This window comes from Chenopodium album, chromosome 17, assembly GCF_948465745.1.
Source record: "Chenopodium album chromosome 17, dcCheAlbu1.1, whole genome shotgun sequence".
In the NCBI taxonomy this organism is placed as follows: domain Eukaryota; kingdom Viridiplantae; phylum Streptophyta; class Magnoliopsida; order Caryophyllales; family Amaranthaceae; genus Chenopodium; species Chenopodium album.
Window position 1 is genome coordinate 47,068,328 of NC_137850.1, and position 18,351 is coordinate 47,086,678.

Consider the following 18,351-nt stretch of genomic DNA (forward strand, 5'->3'; position numbering starts at 1 on the left):
GTTAAGTTTGTATGTGTTGGGTTAGTTCATGGCATTGTCTCTAAAAGTGGTCTTATCAATTAGGAAATTACTCTCTCCATTTTCAAATATTTGCTCCATTTTTTTTTTGCGACTGTTTTTAAATACTTGTTTCATTTCTTCATTTGGAAAGTTTTTATAATATTTAATTTATTTGTTTCAACTAGTGGGACTCAATTGTATTACTTTTATATTATCTCTCCTCCAATTTACCTTCCACTAACCCCACTATCTCTATATTTTATTATTTCTCCTAAAACTCCGCACATGAAGAAATGAAGCAAGTATTTAAAAATGGAGGGAGTACTTCGTAACATCACTATTATGATGTGATGTCAATGCACTTTATTGACACGTTGTAATTTAATATTAAATCAAAAAAATTCGTGCTTTAATTTTTTTATACTCACGTATTAGACTGAATGTGTGTATGTGTTTTTTTTTTTGTTTTGTTTTGGTGAAGGAGTATTAGACTGAATGTTAATTTGTATTTAGGCTAACAGGGGCCTTTAAGTTCTTTTTATTAAGCAAGCTCAATTGGGAACGTGTGCTCTTACGCAATAACAATGAAAAAGGAATACCGTATAATCTATATGAATCGATTTTTGCCAGTATAATAATGCATTTATGCTAATGTATTAATTGGAAACTTATAGTGCGATATTGACTATATATACAATGTCATCTAATTGTATTGACCTAATTACGAGATGATTTGGAGTAGGGGTCTCTTTTGGTATTGTACCCTTAATTCTAAATGAATGTGAAGTATAGAGTCATGCAAACTTTAATTGTTAGAATTACTTTCCTAAATTTTTGAATTTTCTCATATTCACACTTGATAGTGAGAGTTTACATTACATTAATAAAAGAATATGTTATGAAATGGATTCAACATATTAATAGTTGTTTAGGCTTAATGTCAAATAGTTTGATGGGTTCATAAATATAGGCTTCCTTCATTTGTTGATATAACATCCACTCAAAATGGTTTTAAATCAAATAATTGTATCATTATCCTTTTTAAAAAAAAAGAAATATTTGTAAGTATCATTATCTCTATCCTCATCACATAAACTGCTAATGTCTCCCGTTTTACAAGTATTATATTAATTAATTTAGAGATACACATGGAAGTTGACTTGGTAATTTAATTATTCAACTCAATTAAGTATTAAGAGTGGATGGATTGCAACAAAATTTCTAAGATCTTATAAATGAATGATTGGTGAGTATCATCAGCACTATCATGCATCATGCCATGTGGTGGCATAAAACACAAAAATATCATCATGGACGAAACATAAAAATGTACTAAACTCATGCATGTGCCATCTACTTATCATGAATTAAACATAAAAATGTTTCACTAATTTTTAGCATGTGTTACCTACTCTATTTCTTTGCTTAGCTTGATATGGTTTCTCTTGTTGACATTTATGCTAAAAAAATTAGTACCCAAGTCAAATTATTACTTTAATTAAAAAATAGGGAGAAAAATGAAAATTCAACATATGTTTAGGAAAGATGATGAATTGATGATGGGATCATGATGTCTTAGGCCTTTGACTTTCACATAATTTTGGCAATGTAGTTAATTTTTCAGTTTTAAATTTTATATATGAGCAATTGCTTAAAAATGATGATATTCGGTGAGTTTATTTTATGGATAACTAGGAAATTAAGAATATTTCAAATATGTATCCATCATTGACATATTCTATTCAATTTTTAAAATAAGGTCAACAACATATATAATAAACTCTTTTTATTACATAATAATGAATAAATGAATTAATTACACAAATTGTGTAGATCTAATTACATACTCAATCTAATATACCTACAAAAAAAAAATATATATAGAAGGGGTAATTTTTTTCCTTTTTTTCTTTTTTTTTTTGTTTTTTGGTATAATCTAGCTAGTATTCAAAAGCAAGATAGAATGCTATTGCATGTAGCATGGGATTTGCTTCCATGCACATTCAAGAAAGAAGACCTACAAAGAGGACATGTAAATTGGTTCCTTTCTACCCATTTCTCAATGCATGCCATATGAAAAACATGGCCACATTTAGAAAGCTTGCTCACAAAATCTTCACTCTCAAACTCAACCAAACAAACCGAACATGCTTCATCGTCGCAATCTCCATCTATGATCACTTCACTAGTACAACCATTGATCTTCAAATCTCTATATTGGCTCATTGGAAGATTGATCGAGCATGTTTCCATAGAATCAACACCCGGTGAACGGTCCGAGCACTCTAGGGTGTGTTGATGTAGGCAAAAGAAAAACCCTAGGATGCTAAGAAGAGCATGTTTAGCTTGTGAGTAAGGGATGTATATACAAGTGTAGAAAACAAGGGTAGCCATGCATAATTTTGACTCATAAAGACAAATCATTTTTGATTAATAAAATGAAATTTTTTGTAACACTTTTTGGTAGGTCGGTTTTTCAGTTTTTGTAGTGGCTTTGGAAAATAGATAATGAGGATGATATGATATTGATTTGAATGAATGATTATGGAAAAGCTACGAAGATAGAGGTTTATATAGAGGGTTAGCTTGGTATTAAGATATAATTAGTATCTTAATTAGCAAGTGAGTTCTGACTTTTTGGGGTGATGAGAAGACTATTATTATATAATTAATTAATTGTATAATATAAGGTTTGAAAATGTAGACTTGTAGCCTCATGTCAATGTCATATGGGGTTAGCATTTTTTAATAAACGGGTCGTCTTGAAAGTCTTGAATCCGTCCGGAGGATCCGGGGCCGGCGCCGACCCCACAAACTTCTTAGTACTTTTAATCACTGTGATTAAGAGGGTAATTAACTAAAAATGGAAGATTCTAACCGTCATTATTGTCAGTTTGCCACTACTATAACTTGCTAAAAGTAGAGGTGTTAACATGAGGATTTCCACTATTTATGTAATGTGTTAGTCATCAAAATCTGTGTCAATTAAAATCTAAATCACTGAAATTTTGGAATGGAGCTAATGAGATAGATTTAGAATATACCTACCTAACCTGACTATCATCATATTTACGCATTTTTTTTATAAATTTTTGTATTAACAGAAGCTACGGAAAACTAATGCTCAAATAATAGATATTAAGATGAATCAAACAAAATATCACTTGATCTTAGCCAAAAGCCGTCGTATAAGCTAGTCAAGGATCGATCATCTACTACAATTTTAAGATTTATCATTATTGGATAAGTATGTCAATCCGGGCCCAAGAAAATTAAAACATCACTATCCCTCTAAGTGGATTGATATGACACGACTACGTACTACATTGTATTAAGACAAATCAAACAAAATGCGACTTGATATTAGCCAAAAGACAATCATCTAAGCTAGTCAAGGATCAATCATCTACTACAACTTTAAGATTTATAATTTTTGGATAAGTATATGTATATTGATCTGGGCCCAAGGAAATTAAAACATAACTATCCTAAAGATAGTCTTATGTGGGTTGATATGATTCATTACTAATTTACTACAAGTACATTGAATTGTATGCATCAATGCATGTAGCATGTTCTAAATTTAATTTAAGCTAGAAATGTGGTTAGGATAGATTTTGCAAAGCCAATTAATTTAATTTACTACGTACTAACTTGTCTAGGTATGAACCAAAAATTATTAGACCTGAAACTTATTTATTTTAGGCGGAAAAAAAAATGGAATTTCCCGGTCAAGTTCGTTTAGGCTACGGTGACCAAGTAGTCAAGTAGATGTAGTGGAACAACCATTTTCCATAATATGTCATCAACTCATCAGCAAAGAACATGGTATATATTAAAAACTGAGCAGAAACTCTTGCAAGTAGGATTAGTTTATTAATGAAATTAAAAGACATCAACATGATTGGCAATGTTCTAATAATCTCTAATTTTGCTATACAAGTTGTGAACATGGCTTCTGATGGAGATAATGCTCATAATATTGAGCCTATCATTACAAATATTAACTACTACAATAAACAAGATCAGAGCAACTCATTATCAACTGGTTGCTAGATATTTTGATGATAAGCAATTATTTAGGGTCTATTCACTTCACCTTAATTTAAGTTTAGTTAAATTCAGCTCCTAATTTCATTCTCTCATAAAATATTCATTTCAACTCTATTCAGTTAAGTTTCAGTTCAGCTCGGTCAATTCAGTTCAGTAAATGTAAACATGTCCTTATTTACTTTAATATGATGGCAAAATAATTAATTACTTAGGTCTAGAATAACACTGAAATGCAACTTTAGTATCGAATTGAAGTGAAATCCTGTCAATTTGGGATTACAAAAACATGTTCAAACCCGGCTATTGAATTTCCAAGTGACTTATGTGAAAATGAGCATGATATATTATCGATAACCATTATATTTTATCGACATCCACATTGCACAAATAATGTGAAGGTTAGAGATGTTAAAACACAAAATTACGACTCCATAGTTTAATTTGTACTTTGTAGACCTAGATTCTTGACAACCTCAAACTTATCCTACCAATTGGAGGCCATCAAAGACTTGGTGGCAAGATTCTTCAAAAGACAACTTTTAAAAAATTTTAAATAACAAAATCCATGACTAAAGTCTAAGCTTCAGATCCTTTTTTTTTTTTTTTTAATAATTAGGGCAAAAATAATTTAGCTTCCTACAAATTTTTGTTATGAGGGATTGATGTGAGGGGTATGGACTCTCTTGATAGCATAATAATAAGTCACCACAATGACACCTTAAACTATCAATGCTTTTGGGAGATGATAATGTGTGCCGATTTACTACCTCCACTTCGCATTACTCGCAACAAATGAGACATAAAATATTCGTTTATTGCGAGTAATGCGAAGCATAGGTAGTATTATTAGTCGGGACTATATATGACATGACGGGATTATAACTTATCCTCCGTTTCAATAAAGTTGGGACCATTCTTTACCTTTAAATGATAAATCCTAGGAAATTTTGGAAAGTCATGAAGTCAGGTTAAAGAAGCCAATTTTATAAATCTTTCATTTTTTATTTCTTTTAGGGGGGTTGACTTCTTAAATGGACAAGTAGTGTGAAATGTAGTTAATTATAAATGCAGCCACAACAAGCTAGCATGTAATAATATACTATAATATATATGTGCATATACCAAGAAGTAAGAAATAGTCTCTCTTCTTTCCTTTTCTGGTCCCTTTTCTTAGCTTAAAAAATATTACAAGAAGTTGACATATAAATGTAGGCAACAAACAGGTAACTTCAAAAAATAAAAAACAATAGGTCAAAACTCAAATGACAAGGAATATGCATGGTGCACCTAAGTTTCTAGATAATAATATATACACAGCCCTCATTCACCTACTTTGATATAGTGATAAACCATCATTTTTTTTTAGCTGTAATGACTTGAATAACAGGAAGTCAATTTGATATGCTTCAAATTCACTCTTGGGGAGAAAAATACCCAAGATTACAACGACGTTAATATACAAAGCAGCCCCCCTTCCCTCATTCCCGGTTTTATGCGACATTGATAGCCAAAAAACTCTCATATAGACACTATATACATGATGTTCATATCAAAGAGGCATGTAGCACCTCAGTGACCTATAAGAGCAATGGCACGTAAATACCTATGCATACGATGTTTACATGTATCTTGGTGCTGGGTTACCCTTAAGATCATACCATGAATGTATGTTACATTATTTAGATATTCAGACTTTCAGAGCTGAACACCCCAGTAATAAAAGAAAATTCAAAATTATAACCAAGTAAACAGGGCAGCTAAAACGGCAGAATTAAAAAACAAGGGTGACTAGTAAACGTGGTGATGACTTCTATTCTCTCTTGACCTTCCTAATTACTCCTTCTTTGGCAGGGGGGAGTTCTGAGGGTCAGGTGATTAAATGGATGAACTGCGTCAATGCGTCATCCATACAGTCAGCGGGTTAAAGAATTTCTGCTGCCATTGTGATAGGGAATCTACAAGTTAGTTGTTAACATAAATTATGGTACTTTCGCACGCTAATTATGGACGTGCCTACTTCAATACAAAAGTCACTATCTCTGCGCTAACAGCTGATTAAAGTATACTAATATCTTGGAGAATCATTAGGGATAAACTAATATTAATGGGTGGTAACACCTTAGGAATAATACTAATGTTCATTCATTAAATTGAGAGACCTGAGCATAAAACCACCCAGCCACGACCCCTTGGAAAAATAATACCATTTTCCTTCAACTTGAGGCTAACTTAAACTATAAGGATGCCTTAAAATAAAGACCGACCAAATCACAAAGATCTTCTGCAGTCTTAAAAAATTCCTAGACAGATGGGTGTGAGAGCCTAAATTAATAGGATGCCTTCTCGTTTCAAACATCCCTTAAATAAATGATGCATCTCTCCAGTAATGGCGGACCACGTGCACTTCACATCTCAAAAATTAACAGAGTATTCATAACGGAAAACCCGTTTCTTTCTCCTGCCTTTCTAAATCCAGAATAGACTCGTATTTCATTCATTAGTTGCAAAAAATGTGGGTACAGTACATGTAAGCTAGAAGAGCAATAGGGAAGAGACAATTACCCGAGTCATCGCATAACCAAGTGAGTTGAAATTAGTTGAAAGGCAAATCTTGAACCTGCAGTAAGCAACCAAAAAAAATTCAGACAGAGTCCAAGCCTGCACATCGACTAAATTATATTCACCGGAAGGGGAAAAAGTCAATTATTGAGTCGACTTTACATGCTATTGTGCAATGTAGCATTCATTTTCACTTTGGAAATATTGGAAAAGAAGATTTTCAGACATGCAGTCAAATTTTATTGAAGCAGAAAAATAAGGTGTTTGTCTTGAGCTACATCTAGTGGTATCCTAGCCAATGCGTCTGGGCATCAATAGAAGAAAGTAGCTAAATGATATAAGGATTAATTAACAAAGAAATGACACATTCATTCAAGCAATCAAATCTATATAGTAGAACTACGATAAACAATGAGGCTGAAACTATGACTCAGATAAACTAGAAGGAAAACATAAACTCTGACTTCATTAGAATAATTTAAAGACTTGGCCTAGATGTTCATTACAACAATCTAAATGCTTATCAGTCATATTCCAGTGCATCATTCTACACAAATAATATTGAATTTCTGAACAAGTAAACAATTAAAATAAGAATGTTAAGTGGAAGCCAAGGATCACACATGATTGGCTCTTTGTTTCAAGTTAAACTTAGTGCCCCTCACAATGTTTCCTCCTTATGAAGACCAGCCAGTTATGAGATAAAGGATCTACAAGAGACCAGTTAAAGAAACTATAAGGGTTTTATGGGTCATACTGTCATAGGTTTGATAATTTGAAGATTTAGACAAATCGTCACAAATATATATCCATGAATCTAGAACTACACATTAACCATTAAGTTAAGAATCCAGATTAACTCAGTAAAATCCTGTCAGATTTACATGACTTCTAATCACACCTAATTTCTTGCCAATTCACACCAAAAGAAATAGAGCAACATCATCACACTGACACCAGGGCAACTCATTCATTGCACACAAGTCAAAGTATTTCTCAAGCAAGAATATCATCAGCAGTGTTAACTCAAACACATCCATGGAAACATTTTCAGCTTCAAAGATTAAAACTCACAATACTGGGGAAACCAAAGATTACAAGCATTTAATATGCAGCAAACCGTACTATGAAATCAGAGAATGAGATATTATAAGTTTTCTTATTGGTGTTTTTTTCCCAGGAATGTAGCTAGAAGAGCACCCATTTGAAATGATATGGACCAAGCACTCACAAGGCATGATGTTTTCTGTCAATGAATGAGATTCTCTGTTGCAATTTTCTCCATCAGAGTACATTAACTAGGCAATTAAGTGAACTTGATAGCACTTTTTTTTCAACAGCCTGAAAGTACACAATGGCCAGAATCATGCTAAATGCTTGAGTTCTTTTTTTAATATGCCTCAAAGGCCAGTCATTATAATATGATTGCTGTTCAAAAGAATTCAACTCGCATTTGTCCTGAAATAACATAGCTCCAAGCAGAAATGAAAAAATTCACTCCATAAAAAAGAGAAGAAATCACAAAAACAGGTCTAAGGAAGATCAGGGTCAAATACAAATTACATTGCCACCAAACTAGTCTTACATTCAGATGGTGTGCTAGACATGCAGCCCCGTCATAATAGAAGTCTCATAATTAAGCAGATAACCATATACAATGTCCTGGTAACCTGATCCCTTAGTTACTTTTGCTGTAGATTTGGTTTTAGAGGTACTTTTTAGATTTTTGGCACTTAATTTTCAATGGTGTACATACACTGATACACTCAACCTTGTACGCTCATTGTTCATAAACCAAATTAATGATACTTCGTATAAAGAAGCTTGGTATAACTGTTTATCATAGTTATTGGATCAATAACATTTTTTTTTTTGTTTTTTTGAATGGGGGAGTGGGGAGAGAGGGAGGTAGTTAGAGAACCAGAATGACTATATAAAAAGCTCTTTTTATTGATAAAATAAAGTTAGTTGTTAAATATAATAGAACAAAATACGTAGTATTTCATAGGATTAATGATTTTTGACAACTACTGAAAGAGTGACAATGTTGAAACACTTAGTCTAACCAACAACTCTTCTACAAGCTACCATAAGGATAGAGAAACAAATAAAAAAACTTCACAGGCATGCTTACAGATCATCTTTTGGCATGGGAAGCTTAGACTGGCCTCTGTGTGGTCTTCTTAGGCCCAAAGATTGCTTCCCATACCAGAGGGGATGTTGGACCATTCTTGTCCAAATAGGTTCTAACTGCCTTCTCATCCAAAAGAAATCCCTTTTGTTTCAATGTAAGGATAATATTTTGTGCTTCTTCAACTCCTTTCTCCTTACAAAACTCAAGAACCAGCTCAGTGAATGTAGTCACATTTGGAGAATGACCATTTTCCAGCATTTCCACACAAAATTCAACAGCATCGTCCAATCTCTTCCCCTTGCAAAGACCTCTGATCAAAACAGTATAACTAAATGCATTCGGTACAATCCCATTGTTCTGCATTTTCCTGAAAATCCTCTTAGCATCATCAAAGTTCTGCGCCTGGCAAAACCCTTCAACCACAGCCGTATACACAACAACCTCCGGCATTGAACCCTTCTCGCGCATCATCCCAAAAAGCTTCATAGCTTCATGGACCAAACCATCCTTACAAAGCCCATCAAGCATTGCCACAGCATTAGGAATCAGACCACTTTGTTTCATTTTCTTAAAAATCTCATCAGCTTTCTTAGGCGCCACCATATTCTCTTCCTGAGGCTGCACCTCGGAATCCTCCTTCGCCTTGGCCTCTTCCTCTACCTCATCAGATTTCTCTTCCACCTTACTTACATCACCAAGCTTAAACTTGTCAAGAAATTCACTCTCTCCCCCTTCTTTCCTAACCCTTTCCTCGCCTTTTGCCGGTCCCTGCCTATCCAAGAGCTCGCTAACTGATGGCTGATAGTTCTTCCTACCCTCTTGATCCCCACCCAAATCAACCCCTCCAGCCCCACTTCCTTCATCAAAATTAAAGGGATTTTTAAACCCATCATTTCTTCCTTGACGCCTATAATTACGATCTGGGTAATCAGTTTTTCCATTAAATTGAGGCATTTGTTGTCTATCACCTCCTGAAGACCTAAAATTTTTCTGGGGTGCATTATAATCTCCTCTATTCTTCCCAGAAAACTTCTTATCACCATCATCAACATAATCATCATTTCTACGACTATTATAACTATAATTTCTGAACCGCCCATTAAAATTATGACCATCCATTGTTGAACTAAACAATTGCAATCTCAATAATAAGGGAAAAACAGACCCATTTGAATTAAAATACTTGGAAATAACAGCAAGGTTCGAAGCTTTACCTCTTAAAGATCTCATCTTAATCTCTAATTCGAAAACTTGCAGAAATTCTTTGGGAAAAATCGAGTGATGGATAAGAGAACTGGGGAGCTGTGAGAGTGCGAGAGACGAGGGTTTTGGAGGGTTTAGAACTTTAGGGATTTTGAGTTTACGAGGGTATATTAGTCATTTGATGCCCGTTTGAGTCAATGACCATAATCAATTTCTTTTTTTTTTTTTTGAAAAACCCCAAGGGGGGAGCTTAATTAATCAAGTCAACGGAAGCAAGTTCGAAGTACATTAGTCGGGAAATCACTAGTGAGGTTAAAACACAAGAGTGCCCTCAAGTAGGCCACTTTTTCCAGAACGCAGTTTGGGATAACCGTAACCGTGTATATTGGCTGGTACAGCCACTCTATTGTCCACTTCTAATAAACGTGATTGACCCAATTCTGGATCATCTTCTGGAATCGTATAACTGTCAAAAGTGAGTGACTGTTCATCGGAACTGTTATAGTCCGAATACTGTACACTCTTTGGCCAACCTCCCAAGGTTAAAGATGGGCCAATTCGTGAGCTACTTTCTTTCCTCCTCTCTTCACAAAAGACCAACTAACACTACTAAAATTAGCACAAAATAATAAAATGTCTTCTAAAATTAAAGAGAAAGAACTAGAGTCGTATGAATTATTTTTTAAAGCTTGTACTACTTGCAAGCAGTCGCTTTCTACCACCAGCTTGTCCAACCCAGCATCCTTCGCCAAATGTATACCAAACAACACTGCTTTAGCCTCAGCAACAGTCGTTTCCCACCAGTGAAGAGAGTGAGAAGCTCCACACACCAACACAACTCCATCCTTATCTCTGATGGCAGCATCCAACCCCGATCCCAAACCACCAAGAATACCCGCATCCACATTTACCTTACACCAGCCCGAGCTAGGAGGAGACTACGAGTCAGGTAAAGGCACTCCAGCAGCAGTGGGTTTCCTGTTAGATAATACATCACATACTTCGCAGTTGGTCTTCTCAGCATAGCTTACAATATTCTCAGGAACAGGCGCCACACCTTCCATTAACTATGAGTTGTGTGCACCCCAAATTGCCCAACACAGAGTAATAATTCCCGCAGCATCAAAATCATCAAACTCATTTAGACATCCCTCCCACCAATCAACAATGTGGCTGGTACATGACAAAGCAACATGAGCAAATCTGCTCTTTTGCTAGACATCACGAGCTAGCTTGCAGTCCCTAAGTGCGTGCAAAGTAGTCTCAAAATCCCTCTCACAGATGCAGCACTCTGAGTCGTAGTCCTTGATTCGATAGCTAATATTACGGCGAGTGGGAAGAGCATTTGGCAAGCTCTCCAAGCAAAAACTTTAACCCGAGGAAGGGCTTGGAGCTGCCAAATTCTTTTCCAGGTTGTGTGAGCAGCAGCCGAAGGAGCATCATCATTACCCTTCCAATTATCATCAAAAATGGCCTTATAAGCTGACCTCACCATATATTCCCCACACTTTTCCAAGTCCCAACATAGACTATCACATGGCAGCCTTGAACTCAAAGGGATGCTAGCAATACGATCACATTCAAAAGGCAAGAAAAGCTAATTCAACTTCTCATAATTCCAACAAGCAGCATTCGGAAGGAGCAAAGAACTTACTGTCAGATTCACATCTTCATCACCACGAGGAGAAACAATCATACGTGACAGAGTACCAGAGATCCATGGATTACCCCAAACCCGGACAGACTCACCATTGTCGACCCTCCATCTCATCCCTCTCCTAACTACCCATGCATCTTGCTTCTGCTATACCCCTCCAAATATAGCTTGGATTGGCACCAATGTCGGCCTCCAAAAAAGAAGAATTTGGATAGTATCGCCCTTTAAGGACTCTCTCCAAAAGGCTGCCCGGCTTCATCAATAACCTCCAAGCTTGTTTACCCAACAAAGCCCAATTAAATAGCTTGAAATCCCGAAAACCCAAGCCACCTTCATTCTTCGGTCTACAAAGCTTCTTCCAAGCTAACCAGTAAATCTTACGTTCCCCCTACTTCTGACCCCACCAAAACTGTGAAACCAACGAACGAGGTTCATCACAAAAAGACGATGGAAACTTAAAAACACTCATCGCGTAGGTAGGGAGAGATTGGGCCACCGCCTTTATCATAACCTCCCGACCCGCCTTAGAAAGCACCATCCCCTTCCAACCTTGCAGCTTCTTCCACAATTTCTCTTTAACACCTCTCGTTATCACCCTCTTAGATCTCCCTACCACCGTAGGAAGACCCAAATAACGATCATGAATATCCACAATACGAACCCCAAGCATACCCGCTAACTCAGTATGCTTCGCCTCCAAAACACCCTTATTGAAAGAAATAATCGTCTTATCAAAATTAATTTTTTAACCCGACGATAGCTCATAAGTATTAAGGACCTCTTGTATCACCTCCGCATCACCCATAGCTGCTCTAGAAAAAATAATACAATCATTTGCAAACAACAGATGACAAATAGATGGAGCAGAAGGGGCAATACGAACACCCCTTAGGCTACCCCTCTCCTCAGCCTCTCTAAGCAGATGCGAAAAGACCTCTGCACACAAAATGAACAGATAAGGAGAAATCGGGTCACCCTGCCTAATCCCCCTCCCCGGGGAGAACTCATCAAAAGGCCGACCATTAACCAACACAGAAAAAGTAACCGACCTCACACAATCCATAACACTACTACTCCAATTATGAGCAAAGCCAAACTTGTCAAGAACTGCCTCTAAAAAATCCCACTCAATCCTATTGTACGCTTTTGACATATCCAACTTCATGGCCATACAACCATCCTTATTCGGTAAATTTTTCATATAGTGAAACAGTTCGAAAGCCACAAGAATATTATCCGTTATCAGACGACCAGGGGTAAATGCACTCTGATTTACAGATATTGTAATACCCCGTATTTTCATACGTATTTTCCTAATTATTAATTAGGAATTATTTTATAAAAAGGGTATTTTAGTAAATTTATTATTTGGAGCCAAAATAATATTTGAATTTTGGCGCCAAAAGTATTTTGAAAACTAATCATTATTTTGGATAAGATTTATTATCCATTTATCCTATTTTAAAAAAAAACCGGATTATTTATATATTTCGGATATTTTAATTAAGGCAAAAGCTATATTTTATTATTATTTTAATAAGTCCGAAAATATAATTTATTTAGCTAATAATTTCAGATTTTCTTATGTATAAAATCAGATTTTATAAGTTAAATTATTTGGTGAATATTTGGTATTTTATTATTTAATTATCTATTACAATATATATTATTTACACAATTATTTTTAATTCCTTAAAACTAGCAAATATATTCCTAAATACTAAATAGGAAGGCTGAAAATATGAGCTTAGGAAAGCTCAATAATTTCGGCCATCCCATAAAGATTTTGGGAAAATATTTTGGTAATGTGTATTTTTAATTATCTCCCTAAAATCTCCTATTTTCCATAATTCTAATTCTCCATCTTTTTGATATCCAATTATTATATTTTGTTGCCATTCATTCTTCTTAATTATTCCCCAAGCAATTCCAATTTCCTTAATATTTTTCATGACATACATACCTTCCATATTCAATTATACACAATCCCTTCAAATATCAAAACTTTCCTTAAATCTTTGCTTACTTCTCCAAGTAATCTCTTAAACCCTAATTACCATAATTATTCCTACATTTTCCTACCATAATTCATGCACATACTAGCCTATAAATACCCCTTCATACCTCTCACATTCTTCACACAAATTCTCTTCTTTTCTTCTCCTCAATTTTACACAAATCATCCCGTCCATCTTTGAAGCCAATTTTCGGGCACTTCTGGTCAGTTTTTGGGGTATTGCTGTTTCACAGAAGATTGTTCCTCTCGAAAAATCCTTGAGGTTAGGCTCAAGAATCACTCAATTCGGAGCTATATTGAAGGAGTTATAGCCTCTGAAAGTTCTGCCTATTATTTCCTGCGCAAATCCAATTCTTTTCTTCTCCTTTTCTTTTATTCAATTATTATTATTATTATTATGGGAGATTAATATGAGATTATTATGAGTAGTTTTAATTATATAAAATCATGTTTTAATAATATTCATGTTGAATTAATTTAAGAGGTTTATGTACATATAGTTAGGAGGGTTTAATTTAATTATTTGTGATTATTTGTTAACCTTATATTGATTAAGGTTATATTTATTTGTAGGGTGTGTTCTATCAAGATTCTTGAGGTTCTTTTGGTGTGTTTACTAAGCAAGGATCAAGGTACGTTAGGTGGCTAGATACCTTTGAAAGTGATTGGTTTGAATAACATGTTTTATATGATTTGATTGATGATTGAATTAAATTGATTTGAATTGTGATTTTGAAATAAATTATGTTCGGAGGTATTGATAAAAGTATTTTGAATGATTGATTTTTAAATCATGTTTTGAATGGTTTGATCGAATTACTTATCATGTTTAAAGGAATTGATTTGAAAAGTTTATTGATTTAAATAAAAGGTTTTTTTCAAGGAAGAGTTATTGATTTTGAAAAGTATTAATATGAGATTTTTATTCTCAAGTATTTATTTAAAAGGTTTTGATTTTTAAAATATGTGGAAGGAGTTTGAATTATATTGGAATTATTCGATATTAAAAGGATTTATTATTGAACCATTGAAATATTATTATTAATGCTTTATAAGCATGTTGGTAATCCCACTATGCGGATTTGGTTTATTGATAAGACTATGGACTTTGTATGACCTAGTCTTTCCTCAAGAATAGCCTTGTAATATAAGGAGACTAGCTTGGGGGGTGTGCACACTTGGGTGAGGAATTGAATTTAAAGAAATTGGTTCAAAAAGGAATTGGATTTTTAAAGGAATTGGTTAATCAATTATTTTACATGTTGAATCATTGGAATTGGTTTTGAATCATGAGTTTTGGAATTATTGGATTATTTATTGGAAATTGGTTTTAGAACATGTTTGCGAATAAATTGAGTTTACATTATCCAGCACTTATCGTACTTAGCATATTTTGCTAATCCGTATTTCCTATTTGTGTTGGTTCGCCCTGTTTACCGTAATGGTAAGCAGTGTTGACTATTTTCAGGTGGAGTCATGAATGAGCATATGGGAGTCCCGGGATTTGCTTCACCTAGTTTAGGAATGTTGGTCTTGTGTTTATTTTAAGTACCCATAACTTCGGTTACTATTTATGGTTATCATTAATAAAGAAGAGTATTGAAGTTTCCGCTGCAAAGTATTGTTATTTTTAGTAAGTTGAGTAGCCTTGCGTAATCACGCGGCGGTAATACGCCTAAGTCTATCTCTACGGTATAATTATACGTATTATACTAGTATTTCCGTAGAGGGAGATTTGGGGGTGTTACAGATATAATCTTGTCTAGAAAAATTTTCAGACGATTTGCAAGCACTTTCGAGACCAACTTATAAACCACATTACATAGAGAAATCGGTCTAAAGTCCACCATACGATCATCATTATTTTTTTTCGGAATAAGAGCAATATAAGTACGATTCATGAAATAGGGAATAGGAGCACCTCGAAGAATAGACAACACACAATTTGACACCGACGGACCAACAATATGCCAGTAAGATTGAAAAAAATAAAGGACACATACCATCCGGGCCCGGTGCTTTAATAGGGTGCATTTGACTCAACGCAAATTTAACCTGATCATCACTAGTGTACTCGGCTTGCAAAGCCAAGTTCATGTCCCCGTGACCCTTGCTTGAAATGACTGTAAAGCCTACTCGATCAAAGGAGGGTTGGATGAAGTGAACAATTGACGAAAATAATTGATAGAAACACAACCCACCTTCTCATCTCCTGAACAAACCGTTCCATCATCATCGATCAACTTATGAATTGTATTGCGCCTCTTCCGACTTGAAGCTCTTTGGCGAAATTTTTTGAATTTCTATCACCCTCGGACAACCATAGAACACGAGACCTTTGCTTCCACAAGATTTCTTCATATTGTACGAGCCCTGCTATATCCCTCACAAGTGCACGCCGCTTCTCAATCTGAGCAGCAGTAAGTCTACCCTTGTTCAGTTTTTTTAGCCTAGCACGTTTCTTCTTTTACTCACGAAATATGATGCCAAATTTATTAATACTCCACTCCTTCAAATCAGAGGTACCAGCTGCCAACTTAAGCTCCAAAGTTGACCCACTATTCCAAGCATTCTCCACTATCCCCTCACAACCGTCATGAAGCTGCCAAACTTGTTCGAATCTGAAAGGTTTATCACCCTACCTTTCATTCGACTTAGACTCAACGAGAAGCTTAATCGGGGAATGGTCAGACCACTCCCTATCAAGATGCACCAAATTTGCCCCAGGGAACCTCAACATCCAAGACTCCGTAGCTAAAGCCCGATCAAGACGACATTGAGTATTATGCACACCCTCTCTACCATTATCGTATGTGAACTCATAACCCGAGAAGGGGACATTACGAAGGGCACAAGTGTTCACCGCATCTCTGAAATTATTCATTTACCATTCTGCCCGATCATTACTACCTTGTTGCTCGGAGTCAAATAAAATTACATTAAAATCGCCAATGCAAACCCAAGGCAAATCAGATTGTGAAGCTAAGTCAGTAAGCAATCTCCAAGACAAGTATCTGTTCGCTACCTCCAGCCAACCATAAAATCATGTAAGCCTCCACTCATCATCACTCCCATTTCGAACCACAACATCAACATGATGGACTGACATAGTACGAAGAGCCACGTCCAATCCCTTTCTCCATAGAAGAGCCAATCCCCCCGACCTACCCATCGAATCGACTGACACACCCTCAAAATCCACCAACCGGTCCTTAATTCTACCAAATTCAATACTACTCAACTATGTCTCTGATAAGAAAATCAAAGACGGGGCCTCTCTTCGGATAAGATCCCGAAGACCACTAACTGCAGAGGGATTGCCCAACCCTCTACAATTCAAACTTAAAGTACTCATGGAGCTTGGCGGGGTTGTTCCTCGACAGCCGCCGCCACCCGCAATCCAGTAATTTCATCACACAAAAGCACTTTCTTAGCCACCTCATCATTCACATCCATAAATTCAGAAACATTCCTCCCTCTTTTACCCAACACACTGTCATCAACAGTCTCCATATGACAGTCAAACTGCTATCTATCTTTAACAATCCTTTTATATTTTTTATTTCTCCCTTTAGTAGTGTTATTCTCTCCAACCCCAAACACAAAAGGCATTACCTCATTCTTCTCACCTGCATTTAATCCCTGAACCCCACAAGGTTTTGTCATAAATTGAGGGGCTAACTCATCACTCACCTCCTGACTCCCCACCTTATTAGCAGTCATCAGACCCTCCCCTTCACCTCCTCTGCCCACACTCTCCAATTCCCTCCTCACCTCTTCTCCACCATTACCCCTCTCCTTGGAAACCTCCAAAACCGAAGATTTTGAACTGTGCAACTCACTCTCGCTACTATCATTCCCCTGCCAACCCACCAATGTCCTCTGCTCCTCCCCACTCCCCTCAAAATCCACCCCCTTCTCACGCACCACATCCTTTTCTTTAGTAACAAAAAGTGTCCGACGAGCAGCAATCACATTTTCAACTTCTTCCACCTCCATCATCCTTCAATTCCCTTCCTCGGTGAAGCCTTAAGCCACCTCGACCATAATCTATTTCTAATCTATCTTTATTACTCAAAACAAAATTCACAAGAACAATTTTAAACAAATTTGGCCAGTTGTTAAACACTTTTTCGAACAACGAGCTTAGTTGATTAAAAGTTTGGATATCATTTAAGTTTTGAATCAAATTTCGTCGTTTATCACTGGTGTTTCTCTCTAAAAAGAAAAATGATAAGGAAGAAATACATACTTGGAATTTGATAAGCACACATGGTTTTTAGGAGAAAGATATAATATACTTTTACCATTCCATATTACTAATATAGTCGTGTTATTTTGACAAAAGCAGTACTCCGAATAATAAAGATGTACTCCATAAGAGAGATTGATATAATTAGGAGAAAATACACACTTATTTATCTAAAAGAGATTTCCAAAAATAACATGCTAATTAGACAAAATTGTTGATTTATTTACGACCTTGTCACTTGATAAACCAATTTTGTTTATTAAGCCGATAAAATAGGGCTAAGGGCTTGTTTACTTCACCTTAAATTGAGTTTAGTTCAGCTTAGTTTAATTCAGTAAATCAGTAAATGTAAACAGGCCATAACTCATTATAAATTGATGACCTTTTTAGAAAACGGATTTTTGATGTTACAAGGTTATAATAGTCATCTTAATACATACTTGTGTCAATTACCATAATGTCCTCAATGGAAAGAG

General features: G+C 35.5%; 1 protein-coding gene across 1 annotated transcript; it reads right to left on the bottom strand.

Moving 5' to 3' along the window:
* Positions 1–6,126: 6,126 nt before the first annotated feature.
* On the bottom strand, positions 6,127–10,071 carry LOC145588274 (uncharacterized). The gene is made up of 2 exons (XM_081644917.1): positions 8,747–10,071; positions 6,127–6,670 (listed from the first exon to the last, which is right to left on the bottom strand). The coding sequence occupies exon 1, from the start codon at positions 9,974–9,976 to the stop codon at positions 8,771–8,773; it is 1,206 nt and encodes a 401-aa protein (XP_081501043.1). The 5' UTR covers positions 9,977–10,071; the 3' UTR covers positions 6,127–6,670; positions 8,747–8,770.
* Between the last annotated feature and the right edge of the window lie 8,280 nt (positions 10,072–18,351).